The 26471-nt window shown below is 32.9% G+C and overlaps 1 protein-coding gene across 1 annotated transcript in view; it reads left to right on the top strand.

Moving 5' to 3' along the window:
- The window catches only part of LOC105835433 (ADP-ribosylation factor-binding protein GGA3), a gene marked incomplete at its 3' end in the record, with an annotated part of 67699 nt that overhangs the window by 3737 nt on the left and 37491 nt on the right, over window positions 1-26471 (top strand). Inside the window, 3 exon segments of the mRNA XM_036285669.1 lie at window positions 1402-1734; window positions 1877-2009; window positions 13675-14027. Of these exon segments, the coding sequence (XP_036141562.1) occupies window positions 1402-1734; window positions 1877-2009; window positions 13675-14027 (819 nt within the window).

The raw sequence follows: 26471 nt of genomic DNA, 5'->3' as shown, positions 1-26471 counted from the left end.
AGAATACCGATATTGGTCACAAGGCTAAGCGAAAACCGCCAAAAAATTTTATCAGTATTAATCAAATACGATATTTATAAATTATTCTATTTAATACGAGAAAATAGACATGCATGATTAATATATAAAAGGTGTTAACGTTTTTATAAATTTACAAAAAAATTGTATGGGGACTAAAAATCTTCTTCCTATTGAAAAGATCTTCCTTTTAATGAAAATGTACGTACACACACACACACACACACACACACACACCACCACCACCACCACCACCACCACCACCACCACCACGCTACTTTTGTTATATATATGCATTTATGCTTTATACCATGTAATATGTTGAGTATTATGTAATTAAGATTAATCCGTTTTTGTGTTCTAATATAAAAATATACGCAAGAGAGGCAGTGATTGAATGTGACGCGACTAAAGAAATAACGCAACTTCTAGCGCGACGTCTATAGCACGAGATTATCATCTCATTTTGCCAATAATTTTTAAAATTTTGAAATTAAAAAGTTTGAAATTTTTGGAAAATCTAAATATACTATTGGAAAGAGTATAAAATACCATAAAACTTTTGTATAAATCATTTTTTCATAAACCTTATATTTTCAAAGATATTCGCCAAAAACGAAAAAACGCGTTGTTTTTGAGCGGTGGTTTCAACCCCTAAACGTCGAGATACGCCGCTAAAAAAAATATGGGTCTAATATTTTTTCATGTTCTACAACATATCTAAAGCTCATTAAAATCGGTGAGGGACAGTTCTGTCCGTTCCCTTGTAAGTATAGTCGAAACGTTTCAAAATTTAACATTTTTTAACACAGCTGTTTTTTTTAGTTGCGTTTATAATTATATAATGTTTATTTAATAAATTATATTGTATTAGAAAAATTTGTTTTGGCTCGATATATTGACCTGTTTATCGTATTAATTTTATATAAGTTTATCAAGAAAATTATATTTTTATTATTTAACAATACATTTCATAAATAGAAAGAAAAAATATTGAATAGAAAGTGCCAAGATCTTTAAAGAATTATCAAGAATTAGAGTTTTTTAAGTCTATTATTACCAAAACAATTGTAGATTGTATTTTTGTACGTGATAATTATAGATTGTTTTGAATGATAATATTGAATTACAAATGTAATATTATTATAAAAATTAAGATTATTATACTCTTTAAAGAAAATTATAATAAGTTTATTATTAACAAAATTATTAATAAAATGATTGTTTTATATAAACAAGGATATAATTTCTTATTTATATATGAAATAATATAGAATAAATTAGTTTTAATTTCATACTGTTTCTTTTCTGTACACTATTTCTTACATTTAACAAAAGTTTTTATTTTTTAAATTCATTTTCTATGCAATTTATAATTATTAGATGATGTACTAGCTGCGAGCGATGAATTGAATCAAGTCTTTGAAAAATACACATCGATTATCATTCTTGGACAAGTTCCCAAGTCTACTGCAGCAGAAGCTTCTAAGCCAATTTGCAATGAATTATCTCTATTGGACTTGTCTCCCGCTGAGGTTCCTTGTAAGAGCAATTCAAACACAATGCAGAGTACGTCATCGGCTGACCATCGGTCGGATATAGACATGTTGGGAGATATTTTTAGTGTTCTGGAAAAACCAATTAAGTCTGAAGCAAGTTTCTTGATGCCAAACGCCATAATGCAACCAATTAGTATCTCGCCTATAAATAAAAAAAGTGAGTGTAAATCATAATTGAAGAAATTTAATATAAAATCAGATTTATGAGATTTTACAAGTAATGTTTATGTTTTCTTCATTTTTCTTATATATTTACTTTATTATGTTTGTTATACTATTTTTCTGACAATATTCCGTAGATGAAATCATCAATACTGAGGAAGAAAAAATTGACAGTAAAGCAAAAGCATTGGAAGAATTAAATGAATTAGGAGAAACCTTACTCAAACAAAGTTTGTCAGGCACAGTATCAACTACACGCTTGACACAGGGGTAAGCATATCTATGTAGAAAGAAAGAGAGAGAGAGAGAGAGAGAGAGAGAGAGAGAGAGAGAGAGAGAGAGAAAGAGAGAGAGAGGGGGGGGAGGGAAGGAGGGAGAGAGAAAGAGAAATATATTAAACAAGGGGCTTGTTCTTTGTCGCTGCACTGCTGCACTGGGCCTTGATCATGTAATTTTTAGACAATAAAATTTCGTGAAAAGTGAAAAGTTTCACGTAAACACAACGATTCCATTGGTTACAATCAGTGAGTTTATCTAAATTTTATTTTTCAAGTTTCTGAAAATTACATGATTGATACCCTGGTGAAATAAGTTAGAATAAGATAAATATCTTTTTTTATTCTAAATTATTACACCAGTACAGCATTGCAGCTACAAGAACAAATCTAAGGTGTTTAGAGGTTAGGCAAAGGAAACATTAGGAAAATCGAAAAGGTTAAAAGAAATAATTATTAAACTAAACTAATATTAAATTATTATTATATCAATTTTAGTTTTTTAAAAATTTTATCTTAAAAATTATTGAATGGAATTTTTCTATTCAATAATTCCAAGAATGAACTTTTATATATATATGTATGTATGTATATATGTACACACACACACACACGCGCACGCATCACACACACACACACACACACAAGAAATACAAATCCTAGCAACCTCCACGCCAGTGTATCTTGGGTGAGGCTAATGCCGACGGTAGTGTCTCTGCATCAAAGATTATAGATTTTTAGGACTGACAATGATTTGACAATATCGGAATATTTATAATTTTCAAGCCTTTTATATGTCGATGAATTCTAGTCGGTTTTAGATTATATTTAGTAAGATCACCATGAAAGAATCTAAGAAATATCGATTTTTTTGAATTTGCTGAAATTTGAAGTCTCCATATTAAAGTTTCGAAAAAATCATGATGAGATCTTTTAGAACAGATACAGATGACACTTTCTACCATGGTAGAGATGTTCTGGCCACTTGTTTTCAAACTCAAAATATGAAATTTATGAAAAAAATGTACGAAAAAATCGATTCTTTTTCAAAAAAAATAAGCTGTAACTTTTTTCAAAAACTTTGTACGTCAATTTTAACGATGGCATCTGAAAGAGGAGGCTTTTTGCGTTCGAAAATGATATTCAAAAAATTTTTACTAGATTGATTACATCAATAGATAGAGCGTTGAAAGTTGAGAATAAAATGTGGCATTTTGGTCTGAAATGGGTTAAGTAAGCAAACATGACTTAAGATCTTGGAAGCTACTTTATTTAAAGAAAAAATCGTGACTCTTAGAGTTGTTACGAATATTTGAAATTATCAAAAATAACAGATCTAATCACTACTAACTATTTCTATATAATTTGCGCTAAATAAATTTTTCTCTTATTTAAGTATATGAACAAATGATATTTTTCAAGTGAAAGCGATTCTATGTAATAATGTTTGTAATAATGTAATATTGTTAATAATAAAGGAGAGAAAGCGAATATGTATTGAGTTTGGTTGTCGAATCAAGTGTGCATGGGTAGAAACACAACTAACTTTATGTAACACAAATTTGCACGTCTTATGCAAATGAAAATTTATTTGGAAGTAAGGTTATATACAGCCGAGCTGCGCTCTGTGTATGGGAGATCAACTTGAACTAAACTAAACTAAGTGAGGCTCGCAGCATTACATACAATTTTTGTCGATAATGTAAATTTTGGCAATGCCGACCTGGCGTTTTTAGAAAGTGAGTGGTAGAGCGAAGTATGCGTATATTGCACCAACTTTAATAATATGGAGTAGATGTGGAGTTACAAAGTTCACAATATTTTATATACTTTGTGTTGAATTTTGGGGATAACCGTCTAAATTGCTTCTTTACATACTGTTTAGATGTTATAATATAGCCACTAGTCATGAATGTTTATACATACTGTTTAGATGTCATAATATAGCCACTAGTCATGAATGTTTATTGTGTTGTCGTAAAAGCTGCATTTCAGTATTGCAGGTAATCAAAAGTTTTCTCTATTTTTTACATCATTTTGAGAAATATGTATTAATCTTTTAACTTTAATATAATTTGAAGGGCTTGAATATGACTTTTAAATAATGTAATGGAATTTAATATTTGACGTAATATGTACATGTATTTGACGTGTAAACTTTGTGACGTGACTGCAGGCTATCATTTGTCACAAAGGCCGCAAGAGCTCGACCGCGTTTTCACCACGCGGGTCTTTCCGCTCGGGAGTAGGTGCGAGAGCGTAGCGCGTTCGTTTTGTGTCGATATGACGTCCTGTTTGCTGTTTGTTTTATTCTACTAGATTGTTTTAAAGAGTGAGTCCCAGATGCGCACAATAATAAACGGACAGAGTAGGCTGAGTGAAACGAACACAGTAACAAACGGACACAATACGAAACGGACATAGACCAAACACGTACAGACCAAACGGACAGCCGCAAAATCCACGTGGTGCAGAGAATGCTTTGCGCGCGCGCACGCACGCACGCACGCACGCACGCACGCACGCACGCACACACACACACACACACACACACACACACACACACACACACACACACACACACACACACACAGACGCGCGCGCGCGTGGGAGTGCAAGGGGGGCTTTGCTCCTCTCCCGCACCCACTCTGTCAGTAAAGGGGCCCTGAAAAGTCGCAACCCATGTAGTAAGTCTGTTTGTTACTCTATCCGTTTGATCTGTGTGCATTTGGTCGGTGCGCATTTGGTATGTCTGTTTCGCACTGTGTCTATTTGTTACTGTGTCCGTTTGGTCTGTGTTTATTTATTACTGTGTCCGTTTATTACTGTGCGCATCTGGGACACTTCCGTTTTAAGCGTTATATCACGAGTGCGGCGGAAGTTAGCAACCGGCAGAAATCGAATTTGTACAATTTTGACGCCTTATCCCATCGAAAGACGCTCGAGGAGCGACAAAATAGCAGGAAAAAACGAGCTGCCGCCGAGGGTTCACCGAGACCCCTTGAGAGCGGGGGTACGCAAATTGTACTGCCCTTTTACTTTGCCTTAAAGTTATTATCGATTGTGAGACTGTTAATCTTGCTGCAGAATTGTATAACAGGACCCAAAAAGACACTGCCAATGGCACAGAGACGGGACACAGGGACGGCATCCTGGAGAAGGTGGAAGCAACCACTCGAAAGGAACGGAACCGTCGCGGACGAAATTGCAAGAAATCTTGTTGTCAAGGATACAGAAATTCGAGTCGCGTGCCCAGGATCGGCGAGTGCGTAGCGACAGCGTACATAATGCATGCGCAAATCAGACTGCAAGATCGCGGCCAATAAGGGCCTGACCCACTTAAGCAAAGTGCGGCGCGTCGCGGCGTGACCTCCGCGACAATCGATCCTCATTCTGGCTGCGGAAGTCTTAACGATGTGATCCCGAGCAACAACGAGCTGTTATTGTAAGAGGACGCAAAAGCCGACCTCCCAATCCCGAGGAGGCGAGTCTAGCGAGGAGCAGCGTTAATGAGACGAGCGTCGCATAATTGCTACTTTCCATTTATCTGAAAGTGAGACTGAGTCACTCAGTAATGTGAGTATTTTATACTCAGATAGTGACGTCATTACTCAGTGATTTAAAGAAACATGCAAGTGATTACGCTTATTTTAATGACAAAATTATCTCAATATATAACCTCACCTCACTTCTAAAGTGAGTATGCGAGACTTAGTAAAGCACACGTTCTTGAAATTGCTCAGATTGTAGGAGAAAACTCAGTTGAATCTCACTTGTAAGAATGCAAAAGGAACGTGCATTTAACTGAGTTATGACGTCATAAGTGAGAATTATCAGAGTTTTGATGTAAATAGAAAGCAGCAAATATTGTAAAGTCGCCAATTTCGCGATTGGAGGAGTCGCGGATCGACTTTTGTACTGTCTTTCTTTAGCTTGATTTTAGAGTCGCGAATATCTTGAGACTCTCATAATCTTCACCCGATCACACCTGCACGTGTGAATCCGAGTCTCGTTTTTCGCTCGCATTTTCCTTATGCGGGCGCTTACACCGCAGTCGACTCATTTCGTTACTTGGACACGGAGAAAATCTTATTGTAAAAATTACTATGGTAAATAGTAAGCGTGGACTAAGTAAAGAATTATGAAAATTTTTATTATGTTTTTATTGGAGGTGGCTCACTTGGACATAGTACAAACATAGTGCAGATGAACACAAAATAATGTACACCGTACATTTTTACATCGTAACCGTGCCCTCCCCCTCCCCCACACACACACGCGCGCATACACCTTTGGAGTGCAAGGGGGACCGAACGGCCTTCTTCCCACACCCACCTCGCCGGTAGGGGTGCCCTAAACAGAAATGTACGGTGTACAACTTTGCGGTGTACAAAATTCCTGTGTCTAAATAAATCGTGTCATACCATTTGAACGTGTACATTATTTTGTGTCCATTTGCAACGTGTCCATCTGTACTGTGTCCAATTGTACTATGTCCAAGTGAGCCACCCCCAATAAAAACATAAAATTTTTCATAATTCTTTACTTAGTCCGCGCTTACTATTTACCATAGTAATTTTTACAATCAGATTTTCTTCGTGTACGAAACAATGTTTTTTTGTGTTTGTATCCTCTCAAAGGGCAAACCACGATTATTTTCGACGGCTCCGCGTCTTTGTCGCCCGATCTAAAATACTGCGTCCGATTAAAAGATCTGTGGCCGATGCCGACACCGCAAGATCTACAGCTGATGTCAATGCCGTGAGATCTGAGAGTCGATGCCGACGCCGCCAAATCTGTCAACCGATACCGACGCTGCTACTACATTTACTTTTACAAAAATACGCCGCTTATGTTAGTATTTCGTTCGGACGGGCGCTCGCTGTAGAAAGATTGATACAACGTTCCTGTCTGTGAAAATTACAGGATAATACAGAGTGGCGGGCGTCGCTTGAAGTCATGAAAATATTTTAATAATATATTCTATGTTAAAAAAAAACATTTTATACAATTTTATAGCAAAATAAAAGATAGATTGTTTTTATTTATTTTTTCATTTTTTTTCAACATATCGTTTTTTTTCAACTATTATTTGTCAAAATAATTATACTTTTTAAACGATATCTAAAATCCATTTTATCCCGGTTTTAGATTTATCTTTTACTTTTCCAAAACTGTTCGGTTTTTTAAATTCATTAAAAATTGACGGAAATACGATAGATTTTCAAAAAGAAGTTATTTTTGCGATTTTTTTCTAACCTTATTTTATTTAAATTAATATTTCACATGTTTAAGGGGATGCTGGAGATGGGTCTGTTTTACCAATTAAACGCGATTATTGTTTTTCTAAAAAATCTTTTTGTTGATTACACAGAATTAAAAATCCTTCTCCAGAATTAAAATATAGACACTAACGGAGTGCGCAGTACACAAGTTTATATGAAAAACGAAAAAAATTAAAAAATTACAGTTTTGTGATCGACTCCTGTAGTCGACTTGTGAAAACATTTACTACATATAAAAATTTTAGACTTTGTACGTTCAAAACAAGCGTGCCTCGCACATTGCATTAAAAGAAAGAACAATTCTGTGCTTTTAGAAATGAGCCTAGACGCTTCAGTATAATGATTTCTTTTAATGAAAATCTTGTATGTATGTGTGAGTGCGGATTCGGAAAAAGTCGGTAAGTAAAGTAATATAAAAAAAAATTTTTGTTTTTCGATATAAAATCCAATTCACAGATTGATATTAATATGTGTACTTTAATTCTAGAAAAGAATTTTCAAATCTATAAAAAAAATATATACGAAATCTTATTAATGATGTGCACGAATGACTACATTATCGACCCCAATTCAAGTTTGAGAAGCAGTCCAGCATCCCCTTAATGGTAATTAATATTATTGCGTATTATACCATCGTCTTTGTCATGAAAAGATGAAGAAATTCGTTTAGTACAATATTGATTTTGGTCTATCTGTTCAATGCAGCACGTTTGGTAATGAATGGAGTTCATTTTTAACCCAGTAAAATGTTTGAGATTGAAAAATATACCGTTCTAGGGTTAATGTGATATTAATGATTATACGTGCAATTGGAAAAGTGTATATCTATATTAATATTAATATATTAGTATCTATATATTGCGACCGTGGTCACGAGCGGCGGGCAATTTTACTCCTGTGTCGTCGTTTTGTGTCATCCGGATAACGGGACGACAGTGGTTTCGTATTTATCACTTAAAAAGATGAGTACGAGAGAGCGCATTACCGCGCATACCACTCTTTTCGCGATATGCGCGGTAATGATCTCCCAAACGGATGCGTCAAAAGAATAATTATTATATTTTCGACACAGACTTCGGCGGCTCCGACAGCCGACTACTCAGCTTTGAAAAATAGTAGAGGGGAGGTTCAGCAAGGGCGGTTGAAATCGGGAAGGCGAGAGAACTATCTCAAATAAAGCATAATTTAAAACAACAAAATTAACAATTACATTCACGAGTTCAGACGAATACAATAATAACGTGGCCTCGAACACACGATTGAACTATAATCCGCGTACAACGAGCCTGTGCTCGCTCGAATTAACTTTGAGTCGGGAAGAAAACGATTATCAAATGCGCGATGTAACACAAAGGTTATTTTCAAGCGTGTCTTAATTTTTCCTAAACGCAAGCAAATCGTCGTCAAATCTCCGGCGCGAGGACAGTCGTCAACAGGGTTGCCACCCGCTTTTGCCGGGATTGTCCCGATTTTTCAATCTTTGTCCCGCATCCCGGCACAATAGCGGCCGGGATGCTAGAAGTCTCGAGTTTCAGAAATTAATAAAATTCGTAAGCAAAGTGCAATATCTAAAGAGAGCTGCAGAGGCTTCAAAGCCTTGTTTTATCGTCTGGAATAAATAGATGCCTCTGATATCGGATATAACTGATATTATTAACTTATATTGTTTAACTGATAGAATTAATGTTGTTAATTTTGTTTTATTTAATTTTATTTTAAAGTCTTTATTTTAATGTTTAAATCATTTCTATAATTGTGTAATGACATGAAAATAGATTAATAAAAAAGAAAAAAATGTATCATGTAAATAAATTTGTAAATATTTACCCCCCCCCCTTCCCCGCTAATTGAAAAGTCCCGGTTTTTATTAAAAGAAAAATGGCAACCCTGGTCGTCAAGGACGGGCGGGACGTACAGTGCATTATAGCTTGCGCGACACGCACTAAGCTCGTGATCTCCCGCCAACAAACTTATTCCGTGTGGAACATACGCTGTAAATAATAATCACTCGCAAATGACGCGGAAAGTAACCATGAACAAATACTCTGACGGAATTGAATACAAAATTCCATAATATAAATTAACGAAAGTGACTTGGCTGTGGTGTAGGCCTGCGCGCAATGAAAACGCAAGACAAGAATTCGGATTTACACAGGCAGGCGAGATCATGAGAGGTTCCAAACTTCAGCTACTCTAAGATCTCGCGAAACAAGAACATTGTAAAATTTGTGCAGTTGGTCTGCGATTCGTCTGATCTGGAAATCGGCGACTTTACAGGATATATAACGCTCGTCTCACTAAGTCCACTCCTCACTCGCTTTCTCAGGAGGTTAGGGTTGGCTCGATCCTGCATCCTCTTATCATTATCGCCCTTGGCTCCGAATCTTATCGGTTGAACTTTTGTAGCCAAAAGTGAGGATCGATCGTCCTGTGGGAGGTCATGCCGCGACGCGTCCCCTTTTGTCTAAGTGTGTCGCATCCTTATTGGTTGCGATTCTGCGGCTTGATTCGCGTGGGACACGTTACGTACGCTGTCGCTACACACTCGTAGATCTTAGGCGCGAGATTTGAATTTGCATGTCCTTCGCAACAGAATTCTTCTCTATTTCGCTGGCGACGGTTTCGTCCTTCTCGAGTGGTCGTATCACCGTTCTTCGGGATGTCGCTCTCCGACTTTCATCTCGTGGCTCAGCGGGAAGTAACATCTTACGTTTCTGCTTTCCTTGTTAGGACTTGCGTGAAGTCCGTCCGAATATTGTCCCGTTTATGGATCAGTAAAAAGTGTCTGTTCAACTCTTGTAATTTATTTTTGTGACAGTATCGAAATTCTTACAAATAGACAGTAATTATATGGCGAAGCAAAAAGACGGTACGATCTGCGTGCTCCTACTCTCAAGGAGATCTTGGCGATTCCTCGGCGGCAACTCGTTCTTCTTCGCTGTTCCGGCGCGCTCCTGGCGTCTTCCGGCTAGACGGGATGTCAAAATTACACAAAGTCCTACATGTTGCGATTACCAATTTCCATCGCACTCTTAATATAACCCTTGAAAACTCAGAAAAACATAAAACAGCACGTAAGACGGCACACGGACAAAAAACGAAACGCGAAACGCTTTTGCGCCTACTTCCAAGCGGGAGGAGGCAGGAGGGTGTAGTGAAAACGCGATTGGGTCCCTGCGACTCTTGTGACGAATGACAGCAGTCACAATATGTATGTATAAAAAAGTATATATATATATATATATATAATTAAAAAATTTTTCTATTATTTCTTTGTGGTTGCATTTTAGAGTTAGTTAGACTTGATCTGTAACGTATAGATTTTTAGTACCCACAGAAACAAAATCTCCAATGGACGTTTATTGGACATTCAATACAGAGCCATTGGAAATCCATAGTTCCGCATTGCGTACGTCCATTGGACCTCCATTGGATGTCGTCAAGGATGTCTACTGGACGTTGTGTGGATCGTTGATGGAGGCTTCACGGAGTCTCGATGGACGTTTCGTGGATTATTAAGTATAAAAAAATGTATTCTTAACAAAATGCAAAAGTGCCTTTATTCAAAAATATTTTATACTTAAAGTAGCATTGAGTATAAATATTTCTTGATTAAATGTATTATTATGTTTTCTATAAATATTTTTTTAAACATATCATTTTTCTTAAATAAAAGTTTTTATTTTGTCCTTCTCATTTTTATCAATTTTTTTTACAGACTGATATATAGTTTATCAGTCTTGTACTATATGTCGATGGCGAAATCTTACTTCCTTCTACGCTCTTGACGAGCCCCTTTTATTCACTTAAAAAATGCATTTTATTCACCAGAAACACACGCCACGTAGCGATGGGTAGTGAAGGTTTTACAGAGCCTCGCTGGATGATGACGGACGTTTTGTGGATTATTAGTAGAGGAGCCTTGATTCCACGAAACGTCCGTCAGTTGTCCATCGAGGCTCCGTGAAGCTTCTACCAATGATCCATCGGTCGTCCATCGAGACTCCGTAAAACCTCTATTAATTATCCGCGTAACGTATAATGGATATCTTTTAAGATCTTTTAAGACAGAAATTTATTATAGAGGTAAGATGGATCATCTATCTGATTGTCACCATGGAAATAAATATCCCATAGAGCTATGGAAGTTTAGTGGATCTCTAACGGACGTTTATCTAACTTCCATTATGGAAGTAAACATCCAGTGGAACTACGGAAATTTACTGGATCTCTAATGAACGTCCATCTGACTTCCATCATGAAAGTAAACATCCAATGGAGCTATGGAAGTTTACTGGATCTCTAATGGATGTTCATTTGACTTCCACCATGGAAGTAAACATCCATGGAGCCATAGAAATTGACTAAGATCTCCAATGGACGTCCATCTGACTTCCATCATGGACATGGACGTCCCATAGATCTATGGAGGTTTAGTGGACGTCCATTGGACGTCCACTGGATGCCAATTTCTATGTGGATTACTAGTAATAAATATTACTTTTAATAAAAACAATAAAGTAACGAAAATAAATCGTTACTTTTTTAGTAACGAGTAACAATAACGAATTACTTTTTCAAATTAGTAACGAGTAACGGTAATGGTAACGCATTACTTTTATGAAGTAACGTTCTCAACCCTGCATATTTCAAGTAGCGAGCGGGTATCTTGGACATTTCATTACTCGGTCTAAATCGTCAGTCCTACTTTGAAATGACCTCTTAAAGATCAAATATATTATTATTATTATTCTAGTTTTAAGGCTTTCGTGGATACTGATTTTATTATGAAAAATTTTTGGATGGGTGTTGTATTATAACAAAAATAACCTTACACGTAATTAAATTTATCGTCCCTTAAGGGGATGCTGGACTACATTATCGACCCCAATCAAACTTGATCGGGGTCGATAATGTAGAATTATTCGTAACGACACATTAATAACGAGATTTTATTTCTTTTATAGAGATATATTTCTTTTATACATTTGGAAATTCTTCAGAAAATACACATATTGATATTCATCTGTGAATTGGACTTTATCGAAAACAAAAAAAATGTTTTCATATTGTTCTACTTATCGACTTTTTACTACGACTTTATATAACCAAAATTTTTGTTTCGTAATTTTGTCTCAATTGGGCATCAAAATCCAATTTTCGAAACTTGTTCTCGAAACTTGTTTCGAAACTTGACACTGTTCTCGTCGTCTACGAGTCTGTGGATATAAATTTCGTAAGTACAAACTGTAGATTTTTTATATTAAGCAAACAGTGTTACGATATTGTGACAGCGAATTAACAATATTTTCCGTTTTTGATAGAAACTCTATCCTACAGACTGGTAGTAATGCGTATACTTTTATTTTACAGAATGATTTTCAAATCTATAAAAGAAATAAAAAGATATTGTGAAATGAAAATTACTGTCTTTTTGTCAGTAAAACAGACGACTTCAGCATCTCTTCAAAGTCAAACATACTATTACTATTACTCTAGTTTTACGATTTTACAATGTCGTATTATAACAAAAATAACATTAGACATAATTTATCATCCTTTTTATTTACACAAAATAAAATCAAATAAAAATATATTTACAATTATATGGTTTAAAGAGCAATAATTAATGGTAATAGTATTATGAAATGTTAAGCATAATGCGCTGTTTCTGTACATGGCATTCATCCGGAAGCTTTTCATAATATTATTATCATTATTTATTGTTTTTCAGACTATAGAACTGTGAATATATCTTTTATTTAATTTTGCTTTACGTAGATAAATGGATAAGGCAATTATTCACTTTAGGAGAGGCAGATCCGATGTATTTTATATTACTTAATAATATATGAAATGCGTGATTTGCTAATTCATATGCAAAGTGTGGTGCAAAGAACATGTGGGCGGGGAACTGCATTCCGTCCCCGTATTTTTCTTAACCTAACCTAACTTAAACATTTTAAAGTCGCTATTTGGCTACAATTACAAATCTAAAGTTGCAAACCCTTGTGATAAAGTACAAGCGTGGACGTCGTTTCACTCTATAAGAAGGGAGGGAGGCGTGGGTGGACCTCGTTACAGGTGGAAAGTTGCAAACCCATCTGATATACTCCTATACTGAGTATTTTTGTATCGTATTTATGAAACTTTTTTGTTAATAACTTTTTAACGAATCACGAACGACGGCTAAAATCTTTTGAAGGTCACTCAGAAGGGTGACCTTGATAACATATGTCAAGGACATCGGAGCTGCTTCCTCTAAATTGAATAATTACCAGAGATAAATTAACAGACCTTGTATAAATACTATATTATAAAATTTTTCAAAAATTAAGAAATGTAATTAAGAGAACATATTTTATATTTTTGCAGCAAAACAAATAGTAGCATGACAAAAGTTCAAGGCATTATCGATCCTATTCGGAAACAAATTTCGTCTCTTGAATCTTCTAATAACATGTTGCAATATATTATGACGGAACAGCCAAATACAAAAAAATATGATAAAAGTAGTAATTTGGACATTTTGGCATCCACAAGTTCGCCAAAAATTAATACAACTGTTGAATCGTGTAAGAAAAGTACTAATTCAGAAATAGCAGATGCGAAAACAGAACAGCAGGAAGTGATGCAATTACATAATGGCATGTTGAGGATAGTAAATACCATGCCTGAAATCAAGTCATTGACCGATATCACTGTCTGCCTTCACGACATTAAGCCAGGTTATTAGACAAATTTATGTATTATTCTAGATAATACAAAGTGTGTCTAACATATAAGTAAAATTACGCAAATCTGTAATTGTTTATGATGGCAACTTGTCTTATATTTATTTTTAACAATATCAAATATATTTACATTGAAGCATGTAGAAAACAATGTATATATGTATTGCCAGCATGTATTTAATGACAAGGTAGCATTAAAGTTGTCCTTGCGTTGTCAGCAATATAATATTATGTGAGCTTGTACATTATTATAGTAACATAACGGTAAAAATTTTGATAACGACGAAATCAAAGTTATTGCCAAGTTGCTATCCCAAGTTATTGTAAAAGCATCAATTTATTAATAAATCCGAAGTCTGTTGTAATTATGATATCGCTGCAATTATGATAACGACACTTGAGAATAACGTATCAGCAACACGTTGCTATCTAAGATAATATTGTTTTATATTTTAGATGTATAAATAAGTTTCCGCGGCCATATAATTTTTACACGCCATCAAACAACGGTATCTTGAGTTTTCCGCTTTTAATTATTTTTTCGGTAATATATTTTTTAATAAATCTTGTTTAGAGAATGCCATGTGCGCTCCGTGTAAAAGTGATGAACTTGTAAGTGAGTTGCGAGTTCAAGCCTACATTCCACATTGAGATTTTTAACCTCTCATAATATCTGTATCTTGTGAAAGTACAATAAGCCTTTTGTAGTATATGAATTTAGACACCACCTCTTCATTATTATTATTATTGTTATTATTATTATTAAAGCAACATGTCGGAATACTTGCTTCAAAATTTTTAAGCAAAATGGCACTAAATTGGACACAAATTCCATTATATAAAATGTTGATAAACTTTTTAAAAATATTCTTTTTAAAAATATACAAATGTTGATATTTTTTAAAAATATTCTTCAAGTTAAATAATTATTTTTCATAAACCATTTAGAAATAACAAAAATTATTATTAACGATATATAAAATATATTTTTAAAATGTACTGAAAAATGTTTACGGTATATAAACTCGAATTATTTTTTATATTTTTGGATTATAATAGCATAAATATTTATTTTTAACTAGAACGTGCACGCGCTTCGCGCGCGCCAACTGTTATTTTTTTATTTGTTATTACTCTGCATAATAAAATTACTACCGCATATAATATATACACAACTTGTTTATTTCTTGTACTTCTCAAACTTTGGAAGAGGGTTACATGGCATGATTACATATTTACATAGAATTTTTAAGAACTATTTACGCTCATTTCTCGTCTCTAATACATTTTTCATTCATTTTGTACCTATATCAATCTCTGATAATATTTTACTAATAGAGAAATTTTGTTAGCATTTCTGTAAATAATTTTTATACGGTTGTAAAATTCATCGTTTTAAGATAGATTTTCCAGAGAAATAACCATCAAATCGACATCAATTTGATTTAATCAATGCAATTTATATCAATTCTCTCTTAATTTGATATCAATTCGATGGGTTATTTTTCACCGAGTTATGCGTGTTACTGTGAAATTGGCACCGCAAGTTTTCATAAGAGTTCTACTTGCACCCCAAGTAGTTCTAGAGTTTCTGGTAAATTTCAGAAATAGTTCCGTTGATTTAGTTAAAAAAAATGAAATTTAAAAAAATGAGGTGCTAACTTCCCGTGGCACCTCATTAATGAATTGAACGTTTTAACAGCAGTTCTACTTGCACCCGCAATAGTTCTAAAGTTCCTGATAGATTTTAACAATAGTTCTGTACATTAAATATATTTAAGCAATCTTTTAATTTGGCTGTTGGCACCGCACCACAAGAGTAAAGTACCACTGTCTGGCGAGTTTCAGCCAACTTTATGGCATTTTCTAACAATTCTGCAATAATGTTCCAAAGCTTTTTGTAGGTTTCGTCGACAGTTCCGGTCTTTAAGCATTTTTAAACAATTTTTTTATTAGACGGCTGGCACCGTATTAAAAGAGTAAACTACCTTTTTATAGCGAGTTCCAGACGAGTACATAGCATTCTCCACAGCAATATATTTCTACAATAGTTCCAAAGCTTTTTGCAAGTTTTGTCCACAATTCAGGCCTTTATGCATTTTTAAACAATTTTTTATTTGATTCTGGCTCGCACTATTAGATATGAATACTACGTTATTGTATTTAAACTTCAGCCAATTTTATGGTATCTAATATGTATGTGTTAGTAATGTAATTGACATTTTTTAAATTTTAGAGTTGGGTTAGTTAATCTATTTTTTTAACTAACAAGGGAACCTCGCGAACCCGAAAATTCTGATTTTAATGAAACTTGGCATAAATGTAGAGGGGGTAAATACATGAATTTAGGAATTTTTAGTTGGTGCTTATAAACGGTTTGAAGGGGTGAAATCACTTTTCAAAGTCGAGACGTTTTTGCATTTTTTCCATATATCTCGCAAACTAAACAAAATATAAAAAAATGTTTCATACAAAAGTCTTACAGTATAAATATTTCTATTTAACTGTGCCATTTATTTTTTCAAAAAAAATTTATTTTTTAAAGAAAAAGTTTAAAAAAAATTTTTTTTTTTAATAATAAATAGCACAGTTAAATAGAGATATTTATACTGTAAGACTTTTGTATGAAACATTTTTTAATATTTTGTTTAGTTTGCGAGATATATCGAAAAAACGCAAAAATGTATCATCTTTGAAGGGTGGTTTCACCCCTTTAAACTGTTTATAAGCACCAACTAAAAATTTCTAAATTCATGTATTTACCCCCTCTACATTTATGCCAAGTTTCATTAAAATTAAAATTTTCGGGTTCGCAAGGTTCCTTTGTAAGTTAATAAAATTTAATTGATTATGAAATTAATTCTATTATGTTAAAAGTTACGTAAATATATACTAATTCTATTAAATTTACGTTCAGATTAATTTGTTTCTAGTTAAAATAAAAGTTAATTTTGAGAAACTTTTTTATATTAAATTAAAATATGATTTGTTTAAGTTAAATTACCAACATAATTACAGTATTGATCGTCAAATATATTTAATTTTAATATAATATTTTATTTGTAAATTAACTTACAATGTCGCTCTATTGTTAACTAGTAATTCATGACATGTATAAATACTCATCGTGAGAGGTTTAGAAAGAGATTACGTATAAATACAATTGTTTGTCAAACGAACTGTCGACAAAACCTACAAAAAGCATTGGAACTATTGCAGAAATATATTGGAGAATGCTATGTAGTTGTCTGGAACTCGCTATAAAATGGTAGTTTACTCTTGTAGTGCGGTGCCAGCCGTCTAATAAAAAAATTGTTTAATAACGCTTAAAGACCGGAACTGTTGACGAAACCTGCAAAAAGCTTTGGAACTATTGCAGAACTATTGAAAAATACTATGTACTCGTCTGGAACTTGCTATAAAATGGTAGTTTACTCTTGTAGTGCTGTGCCAGCCGTCTAATAAAAAAATTATTAAAAAATGCTTAAAGACGGAAACTGTCGACGAAATCTACAAAAGCTTTGGAATTATTGCAGAACTGTTAGAAAAGGCCATAAAGTTGGCCGAAATTTGCTAGACAGGGGTACTTTACTCTTGTGGTGCGGTGCCAACAGCCAAATTAAAAGATTGTTTAAATATATTGAATGTACAGAACTATTGCTAAAATTTATCGGGAACTTTAAAACTATTACGGGTGCAAGTAGAACACTACAAATGCTGTTAAAACGTTCAATTTTTATTAATGAGGTGCCAGGAAAAATAGCACCTCATTTTTTTAATTTCATTTTTTTTAACTAAATCAACGGAACTATTTTTGGAACTTATCAGGACCTCTAGAACTATTTGGGGTGCAAGTAGAACTGTCATGAAAACTTGCGGTGCCAACTTCACAGTGACTGACACAGTGGGTCGTGCTACAGCTAAAGCGGCTCAGCGCTTCTTTTAGTGCGCTCTCTTTCGTACAAATTGAAAAATTCGCATTTCGTTTATCCATTCGAGATATCCAAAAACTATAATTTTATGACTTTTGTTCACCTTCATTTTACTGTTCTTTTAAATTTTATTTTCTTTATATTAAATAATTTTCCTCATCTTTTTGTGCATATAAATATTTAGTACACAATATCATGTTTTTTGGTAAAAAAAAACAGTTATGTGATCTTTTTATATCAATAGATCCTTTTTATTATTTTGTGCATAATATTATTAACATAAAACTACTTTTTCTATTTTTTTTTAAATCTTTACTGTCTTTTAATTTTCTTTTCCTTACATAATAAATAAATTCCTTCATTATTTTGTGCAAAAAAGTATTGAGATAAAGTAATCAAAAAGTAAATATTTTACAAAATATTTTATAGTTTAGTTTTTTGTATAATAAGAAATATTTTGGAACATACAAATTACAAAATATTTTCTAAAATATTCATTTTTTATCATTTTATTTTAATAATTTATATTATGCACAAAATAAGAAAGAAATCAATTGATATAAGAAAACCACATAGCTGTTTTTACAAAAAACTATGACATTTTGTGCATATAAATATTTGTTAAAATATTACGTTTTTTTGTAAAAACAGTTATGTGGTCTTTTTATGCCAATAGATTCTTCTTATTATTTTATGTATAATATCATTACAATAAAACGATAAAAAATGAATATTTTACGAAATATTTTATAATTTTTATAAAACATTTTTTATGCAAAAAACTAAACTATAAAATATTTCGTAAAATATTCATTTTTTATTATTTTATTGTAATAATATTATGTATAAAACAATAGGAACAATCTATTTTTATAAAAAGACCACATAACTGTTTTTTATAAAAAAGTATGATATTCTAACAAATATTTATATTCACAAAATGTCATGGTTTTTTATTCTTTTTCTTATTTTGTGCATATTATTAAAATAACATAATAAAAAATAAATATTTTACAAAATATTTCATAATTTATTTATAAAATTTTGTCTATTATACAGAAAACGATGTTTTTTTTTTTAAATATATAAATGGAGAAAAAGAGAGAGAGAGAGAGAGAGAGAGAGAGAGAGAGAGAAAGGGAGAAAAAGAAGAAAAATAAATATAAAACCAGGTAATGATGTCAAAAATATAGTTATTTTTTAAAAATCATATTTATATAAAAAACAATTATTAATATCATGTTTTTTGTAAAAACAGTTTTGTGATTTTTTGTATTAATTGATTTTTTTTCTTATTTTATGCATAATATTATTAAAATAAAATGAATTTTACAAAATATTTCATAGTTTTTTCATAGTTTTTTTTTGCATAACAGGAAATATTTTATACAAATTATAAAGTGTTTTGTAAAATATTTATTTTTTATCATTTTATTTTAATAATATTATGCATAAAATAAGAGAAAAGATCAATTGGTATAAAAAAACCACATAACTGTTTTTACAAAAAACATAATATTATGTAATATTTATATGCACAAAACATCATGGTTTTTTTCTTGTTAGAACACTTACGTGGTTTTCTTATACCAATTGATTCTTTCTCTTATTTTGTGCACATTATTAAAATAAAAAGTGAACATTTTACAAAATATTTCATAGTTTCATTTTTTGCAAAAAGAAAACATTTTATATAAATTATTTTTAAGTATTTCGTAAAATATTTATTTTTCATCATTTTATTTTAATATTATAAAAAAACCACATAACTGTTTTTACAAAAAAACATGATGTGTATTAAATATTATTTATAAATATATTTTTTGTATAAATGACTTTTTTGTAAAAACAGCTATGCATTTTTTTATATCATTACCTGATTTTGTATTTGTTTTTCTTTCTTCTTTCTTTTCCTTTCTCTCTCTTTATTTCTCTCTGTATTTATCTCTGAAAAAACTTAGTATTGTATAATAAATATTATGTTATAAATAATTATGTTTTTCATATAAATAATATTAAAAGATAAGTATGTATTTTCTTCATATCATTACCTGGATTTATATTTCTTTTCTTCTTTCCTTTCCCGCCCCTCTCTCCTTCTCTCTCTCGCTCTATTTATCAATCTATTTCCGTCTTTTTCTTGTCTATTTTTCGATTACACATATATAATCCTAGAATTTACACACATACATACACACACACACACACATATGTTATATAAATTGTTAAGAAATAGTTAAATATCATAATTGGATTATATAAATTACAACTTACTTGATCGACTCTTTTCACTAAATTTGACAGCTGTCAAAATTCAATCGCAATGACAGCTACTCTCGACTAAACTGTCAAACCACGACTCTCGCACACGAAGCGAGTCAAGCGCGAGACAGCCAATCGCGATCGGAATAAAGCGGCAACAATGCAATCGCGATTAGCAGGCAACTTTAGGGTTACATGGCTATTTTATAAGAGGATATTTTCATAAATATTTATCATAATTTTTTTATACCTGGCAAACTCAGACATAAAAATACATACAAAATATTCATTATAATATTTTTCTTTTTTATACATATTTTATAGTCACAAACCCATGTGGTGCAGAAAATGCTTTGTGCACACACACACACACACACACAACACACACACACACACACACACGGGGGGGGTGCAAGGGGGGCTTTGCCCCCCCTTCCGCATCCACCCCGTCCAAGTCGCTAACCCATGTACTATCTGCAATGCGGAAGCGTATAGTGTGCAATCGAGTCCGTGTGCAAACGGGTCGGTGCGCAATCGGGTCTGTGTACAATCGGGTTGGTGTGCAATCTGGTCCGTGTCCAATCGGGAAATACTACTGTGTCCAATCGCTTATGTGCGCAATCGGGACAGTCCCAGTTTTTATGGTTGCTAGCTCATATAAACCACCCTGATCTGGTACTGTATGATATTGTAGCGTTTTCCACGCCGCACACTCGCACACGCTAACACAGCACTCGCTCGCGCACTCCCAAACACTCGCTCGCGCGCGAAATAAAGTAATTCGTTAGCTTTAGCAATTTATTAAAAGCACACGTAGGTGACAACTCTTGGCTAGACAACTCAAAACCAAAACCAATACAAACAAACAAAACAACTTCAAAACGAAGCGACATCCGTCAGCTGACGACGTCAATCGATACATTGATTTAATAAAGCTCGCGTTCACACACACGAGCTCGCACGTAACAATATATTAAAAATTTGCTAAATGTGAACTTCAAGGTTTCTGAAGGTTTTTGATATTGTTGATCACGATTTCAATAATCTGAACATCAAAATCGTGATCAACGATATCTAAAATGTCTAGAAACACCACAATTCGAATCTTCAAAATTTCCATACCGTACCGGATCGAAGTGGTTTATATAAAAACTAGCAACATACTTGGAAATTGTATGAATCATGTTAGTTGTATATATGTATAAATCAAAAAATCGAAATTTTAAGGAAAAAAAGGTTACAATAATTTTACCGTTGTTTTTATATTAATAAATTTATTTTACAAAAATGCGAGAATTTACTTATACATCTAATAAGTATAAAATAACTCATATCGATTTGTAGCAGTTTTTAATGCTCATGATAATAAAAATTTTTGTTTGAATTTTTATAATATTTAGTTTACACGAACTGTGCGCTACATATTATTCTTGAAACATAGTCTTTAGTTGAATCCGAAATACATAATGTTAATTAAATTAAGTTGACGAACAATGTAATTAAGGGTCTGTTCACACATATCCGTAATGTGTCAGTGCCGTAATTTAGTTCGTCAATGTCAGTGGAAGTAAATATTGTTCCTTTATATTTAAATGTACGTGTTCACAAATCCGGTACAGTATCGTGACCAGCACGATCAGTCTTAGTTCAGTATTCATTCAGTGACATTGTATTTATCGCTAATGATACTTTTACTTTTTAGCATTACTAATTCGTCATCTGTAAAATATATAAGACATCTCGGGAATAATTGAGATCCCAGGTAGCAAGGTGTCGTCTAATTGACGTCATTTTTTGGTCATTTTATGACGAAGCATAAGATGATGTCCAAATGTCGTAAAACTACATTTGTTTCATCTTAACGACGTCATACATTGACGTCAAAAATACGTCATTATTTTTATATTATTGACATCATTTTCAAGAAGCTAGTGTCGTATATTTGACGGTATTTTATTGTTATTTTTAAATTGGCAAAACAGATTTTTAGATTACATCTAATAAAGACAACATTTTAACGTCATTTTTATGACTATCCCAGGTAATAAAAGCCGTCGTTATTTTGACGTTTTAGAAAATATTTCAGGTACATGTCCTATATATGCAGTACTTGCATTGTGAAAATATCGAAATAACATAATTATATAGTAAAAAAAAATAAATTTATGTTGTTTCTCAACAAGCATCGTTTACCCACCACACCATAGTCATATCTGGGATTGCCTAACTTTCGCGGTCACCCATCCAACTCTGAGTCGCCGTCGACGTTGCTTGACTTCGAAGATCGTACGCAACCTAGCACTTCGTGATGATCCATGAACACTTGATGCTCATGAATACATATTTGTTATAGATCAGTTCAATAAATGTCAGAAACATGAAACTTGTAGTTAACTAATATTTTTATAAATAAATATAAAGGCCGTAGCCGGATAAGAAAGGGGCAATCTGCCCCCGCACGGATCATGCTCATTTTTTTTGCTTTGATTGCTGTTATCAGTGTTACTTACAATTTAGCCAAATATTAGCCCTTCTTATTGAGCTGTTTTAGTGTAAATAATAAAAATAAAATTTCTAATAATAATTTATATTTTTTGATCGGCTTAACCGATTTTTATGAAATTTTAATATGTTATAGATATTATTGAAACACATTTATGAAAAATTCGGGAAGGGTTTCTGATGACAGAAACATTGATAAAAAAAATAAATAAACGTTCTTGATTCTTTTTAGTCCCGATATCCTTCCTGTACAATTACGAAAATTTTTTTTAGAGTCTTGGAACAGTTTTCTACAAGACGTATTTTTTTCAAAACAATATAGTCGGTAGCAGGTATCGATAAAAAATAAAGTATTCTTTTTATTTTTTAACAATATGATATGCTTTTGGTACTAATTGTGATATTTTTTTTGTAGAATGTTGGGATAGTATTCTACAACACCAAATTTTTTCGAATTAATGAAATCAGTGGAAGGTACTTGGAAAAATAAAATATTTCTTTTAATTTTTTAAAAATTGATGTTTTTTTGTACCATTGCTATATTTTTTGTAGAATTATAGACAGTATTTTACAAGTAATTTTTACTGAAAAAAATGAAATAAAATAATTATAAAAAAATAAACTATAATCGTATTAAATCAAATGTTTATTAATGATTCTCAAAATAATGAAGTACATATACACATTCGTTCACATAATCACTAGCTCTCAAACTATTATTTACAATATTTATATGGACGGACTAATCTTTATCGATAATAGGCGTGATGCCGTCTGTTTATATGTTACATAAGTGCTGGCCTGGTCTCGGAATTTTTGATAAATATCGTTTGCACGACAAATAATAAATAATAGCAGCAATGTGCGAACCGCAGCCAACTGTTTTTCGTGTATTGGCACACTCACAAAAGTATCTTTTTATCCCTGATTGACCAATACTATCAGGAGTGTATTCAATAAAGCATCGATACACTTTCTTAGATATGTAACGGGACTGTACTTGAAGCTTTAATATACTGGATGTTCTTTGAGGATTCAATGAGCACAATGATGTTTGAAAAATATTTTTTTTAATGTTTGAGAAACATTTTTAAAAACATTAAAAAAACGTTTAAATAATGGGATAAGTCCCCTTTTTCTCATGAAAAAAATGTTTATTTTACATTTAAAAAAATATTCTGTTATTTAATAAACATTTTTTTAACGTTTAAACAAATTTTTTTTAATATTTACTGAACATTTGCTTAATGTTTTAAGAGCAAAAAATTGTTTGCATTATTCAACCATTTTGATAAATTCAACGTAACCTCACCAGTTCAACATCGCTTAATTTCTACGATAACTTAGGGGAGAAGACAACATGTTTCAGCCAACTCACAGTCGTACCTGTTAGAACATGTTTAATTTATACACCCGAAAAAACGGTCACCCATCCAACTGTTAACCACCGTCGACGTCGCTTGACTTCGAAGATCGTACGCAACCTAACACTTTGTGATGATCCATGAGTACTTCATGTTTATTCATACATATTTTTATAGATTATTATAGATCATTTCAATAGCTGTTGTCAAAATGATGAAACATGTATAGTTAACTTATGTTTTTATAATTAAACATAAAGTTTCACAGTTTTTTACTAATTTTTACATATGCGAAATAGCTACATGTGGAATTACTTATGAAAAGATCTATTTTTGCTGTGTTCGTTAAAAAATGAAGGATAGATATTATTTTTTATAATTTTTGAGTATTGTTAATATGCCATATTGTTTCGATAGTATGTATTGTCTTAATCTTCACTTTCTTTATGTTCCGATGTTTCAATTTGTGTCTCTTAGAGGTTTCAATTAGTAACGCTTCCTAACCAGGAGTCAAATATTAAAAAAAAATATTTTAAACTTTTTAAATGTGAAATAACTACTACATAAACGTTAAATAAATGTTACGTAAATATTATTTTAAACAATTTATTAAAATGTTAAGTTAATTTTATAAAAACATCAATTAAATATTATATAAATATTTGTCCTTAATCATTATTTTAAATAATTAATTATTGTTGTAACGAACCTCCCATCCGCTGGCGTCACCGACCGCGCGCGGCCCGGCCGAACACCCGCCAGGCCGCAACAACGGACACCGGCCCGTCCTAATCGCCGCATAAAAAGCGTCGAGACGATCATCGTCTCCGCTCCGCGTATTTCCCCGCGCTCTTCCAACCTCCACGGAAGAGGAGCGGGCGCGGAGAAATGCGAAGATCCACGAGGATCTCCGATCCTCCACCCGAGCGGATATAAAAAGCCGCTCCGGTGGAGGCTGCGACACTTCTTGCTCCGACCGTAGCTGGTATTCCGATCCCGACCAGAGTACAATCCAGAGAAGCTTCCTGCGACACGGTAATTAGGGTAGAGTGTTCTCTGCCTTAACCGAGAGCTCTCGGTACCGCTCGCATCCGAAAACTCCTAGTCTCGAATCCGTAGCAGAGGGTAGAGCGTACTCCGTCTTCGCCGAGAGTTCTCGGCTACGGATCTTCCTCAAAACGCCCGATCACCCGGCTCGAACACAACGGAGGTGGAGTGTTCTCCGTCTCCCTCGAGAGATCTCGAGATCGAGACCGGCGTCACCTCGATCACCACACGCACTTCAAAATCATCGCGCGGCAAAACACCCCGCAACACTTCACGCCGCGTACCGCGCACCGCCGAGCTCGAGGCGCTCCGTGCCGCTCACCCCACCGCGTCACGAAACCTCGCTTCACGCGCCAGGGCATTGCCCGCCGACTCGTCGCCGTACACCGCGACTCCCACCAAGTTATCCACGCGACCGGGAAAAACAGCTGTTTCGGCTCACGACGCGTTATGCATACCCCTAAGAAAAAAACTATTATATTAGGTAAATTGTCTTACTGTTCTATTGTGTTATTGTCTTTTCTATACAAATAATGATATAAAGTAAATGCGCCAATTATAAAAATATTTGTACAAAATTTATTTATTATAACTTTTTATTAAAATATTTAATAATAAACGGGCTTGATGATCAAATAATTAAATGATTAAAATCAACCAATGGGAAAAACAAAAACTTGGCGTGCCCGGCTCGTTAAAACGCAGTGACCCATCAATGTTATACAATATGGAAATTATTTATAAGAATAAAATAATGAAAAAATAATAACCTAACTACCTAATACTGCATGTTTTGTAATTTTCTGTAAAGCTTCATTCTCTATATTACTTTTGTCAACTTCTGTTTATAATTTGTCAATTTTTTGTGGCTATATATCTAAAAAAAAAGGTTTTTTATAGCTATGCTTATTATTCTCTTTTTCTCTTTTTTCTTTCTTCTCTTTCAGCAGATAATCGAGAAATAGCCACAATGATTTGAAGGTTCTTTTCTACTAAAAAAAAATTACGTATACATATATACATATTATTTTTCTACATACTAATTTATGGAAAAAATAATGTCTTAGATTGTCTAGATTATATATATATATATAAGTATGTTTATACATATAAGTATTTTTATATGTCATATGTATATAAAAAGATGTATATATCTACATATGTGTGTGTATGTGTGTCTGTGTGTATTATTTGTAAATTTTATTTATCTCTCCCTCTCTTTTTTTCTTTGTGTAAGTAATGCTTTTCTTCTTTTTTTTCCTTATGTTATACATAGTTCTAATAATTTAAATAATTACTTGTAATAAATATATAGTATACGAGTAATAACG

This window comes from Monomorium pharaonis, chromosome 4 (genome assembly GCF_013373865.1).
Source record: "Monomorium pharaonis isolate MP-MQ-018 chromosome 4, ASM1337386v2, whole genome shotgun sequence".
NCBI classification, from domain to species: Eukaryota; Metazoa; Arthropoda; class Insecta; order Hymenoptera; family Formicidae; genus Monomorium; species Monomorium pharaonis.
Note: the sequence above shows the minus strand (reverse complement) of the source record. Positions and strands in the feature narration are given on the sequence as shown.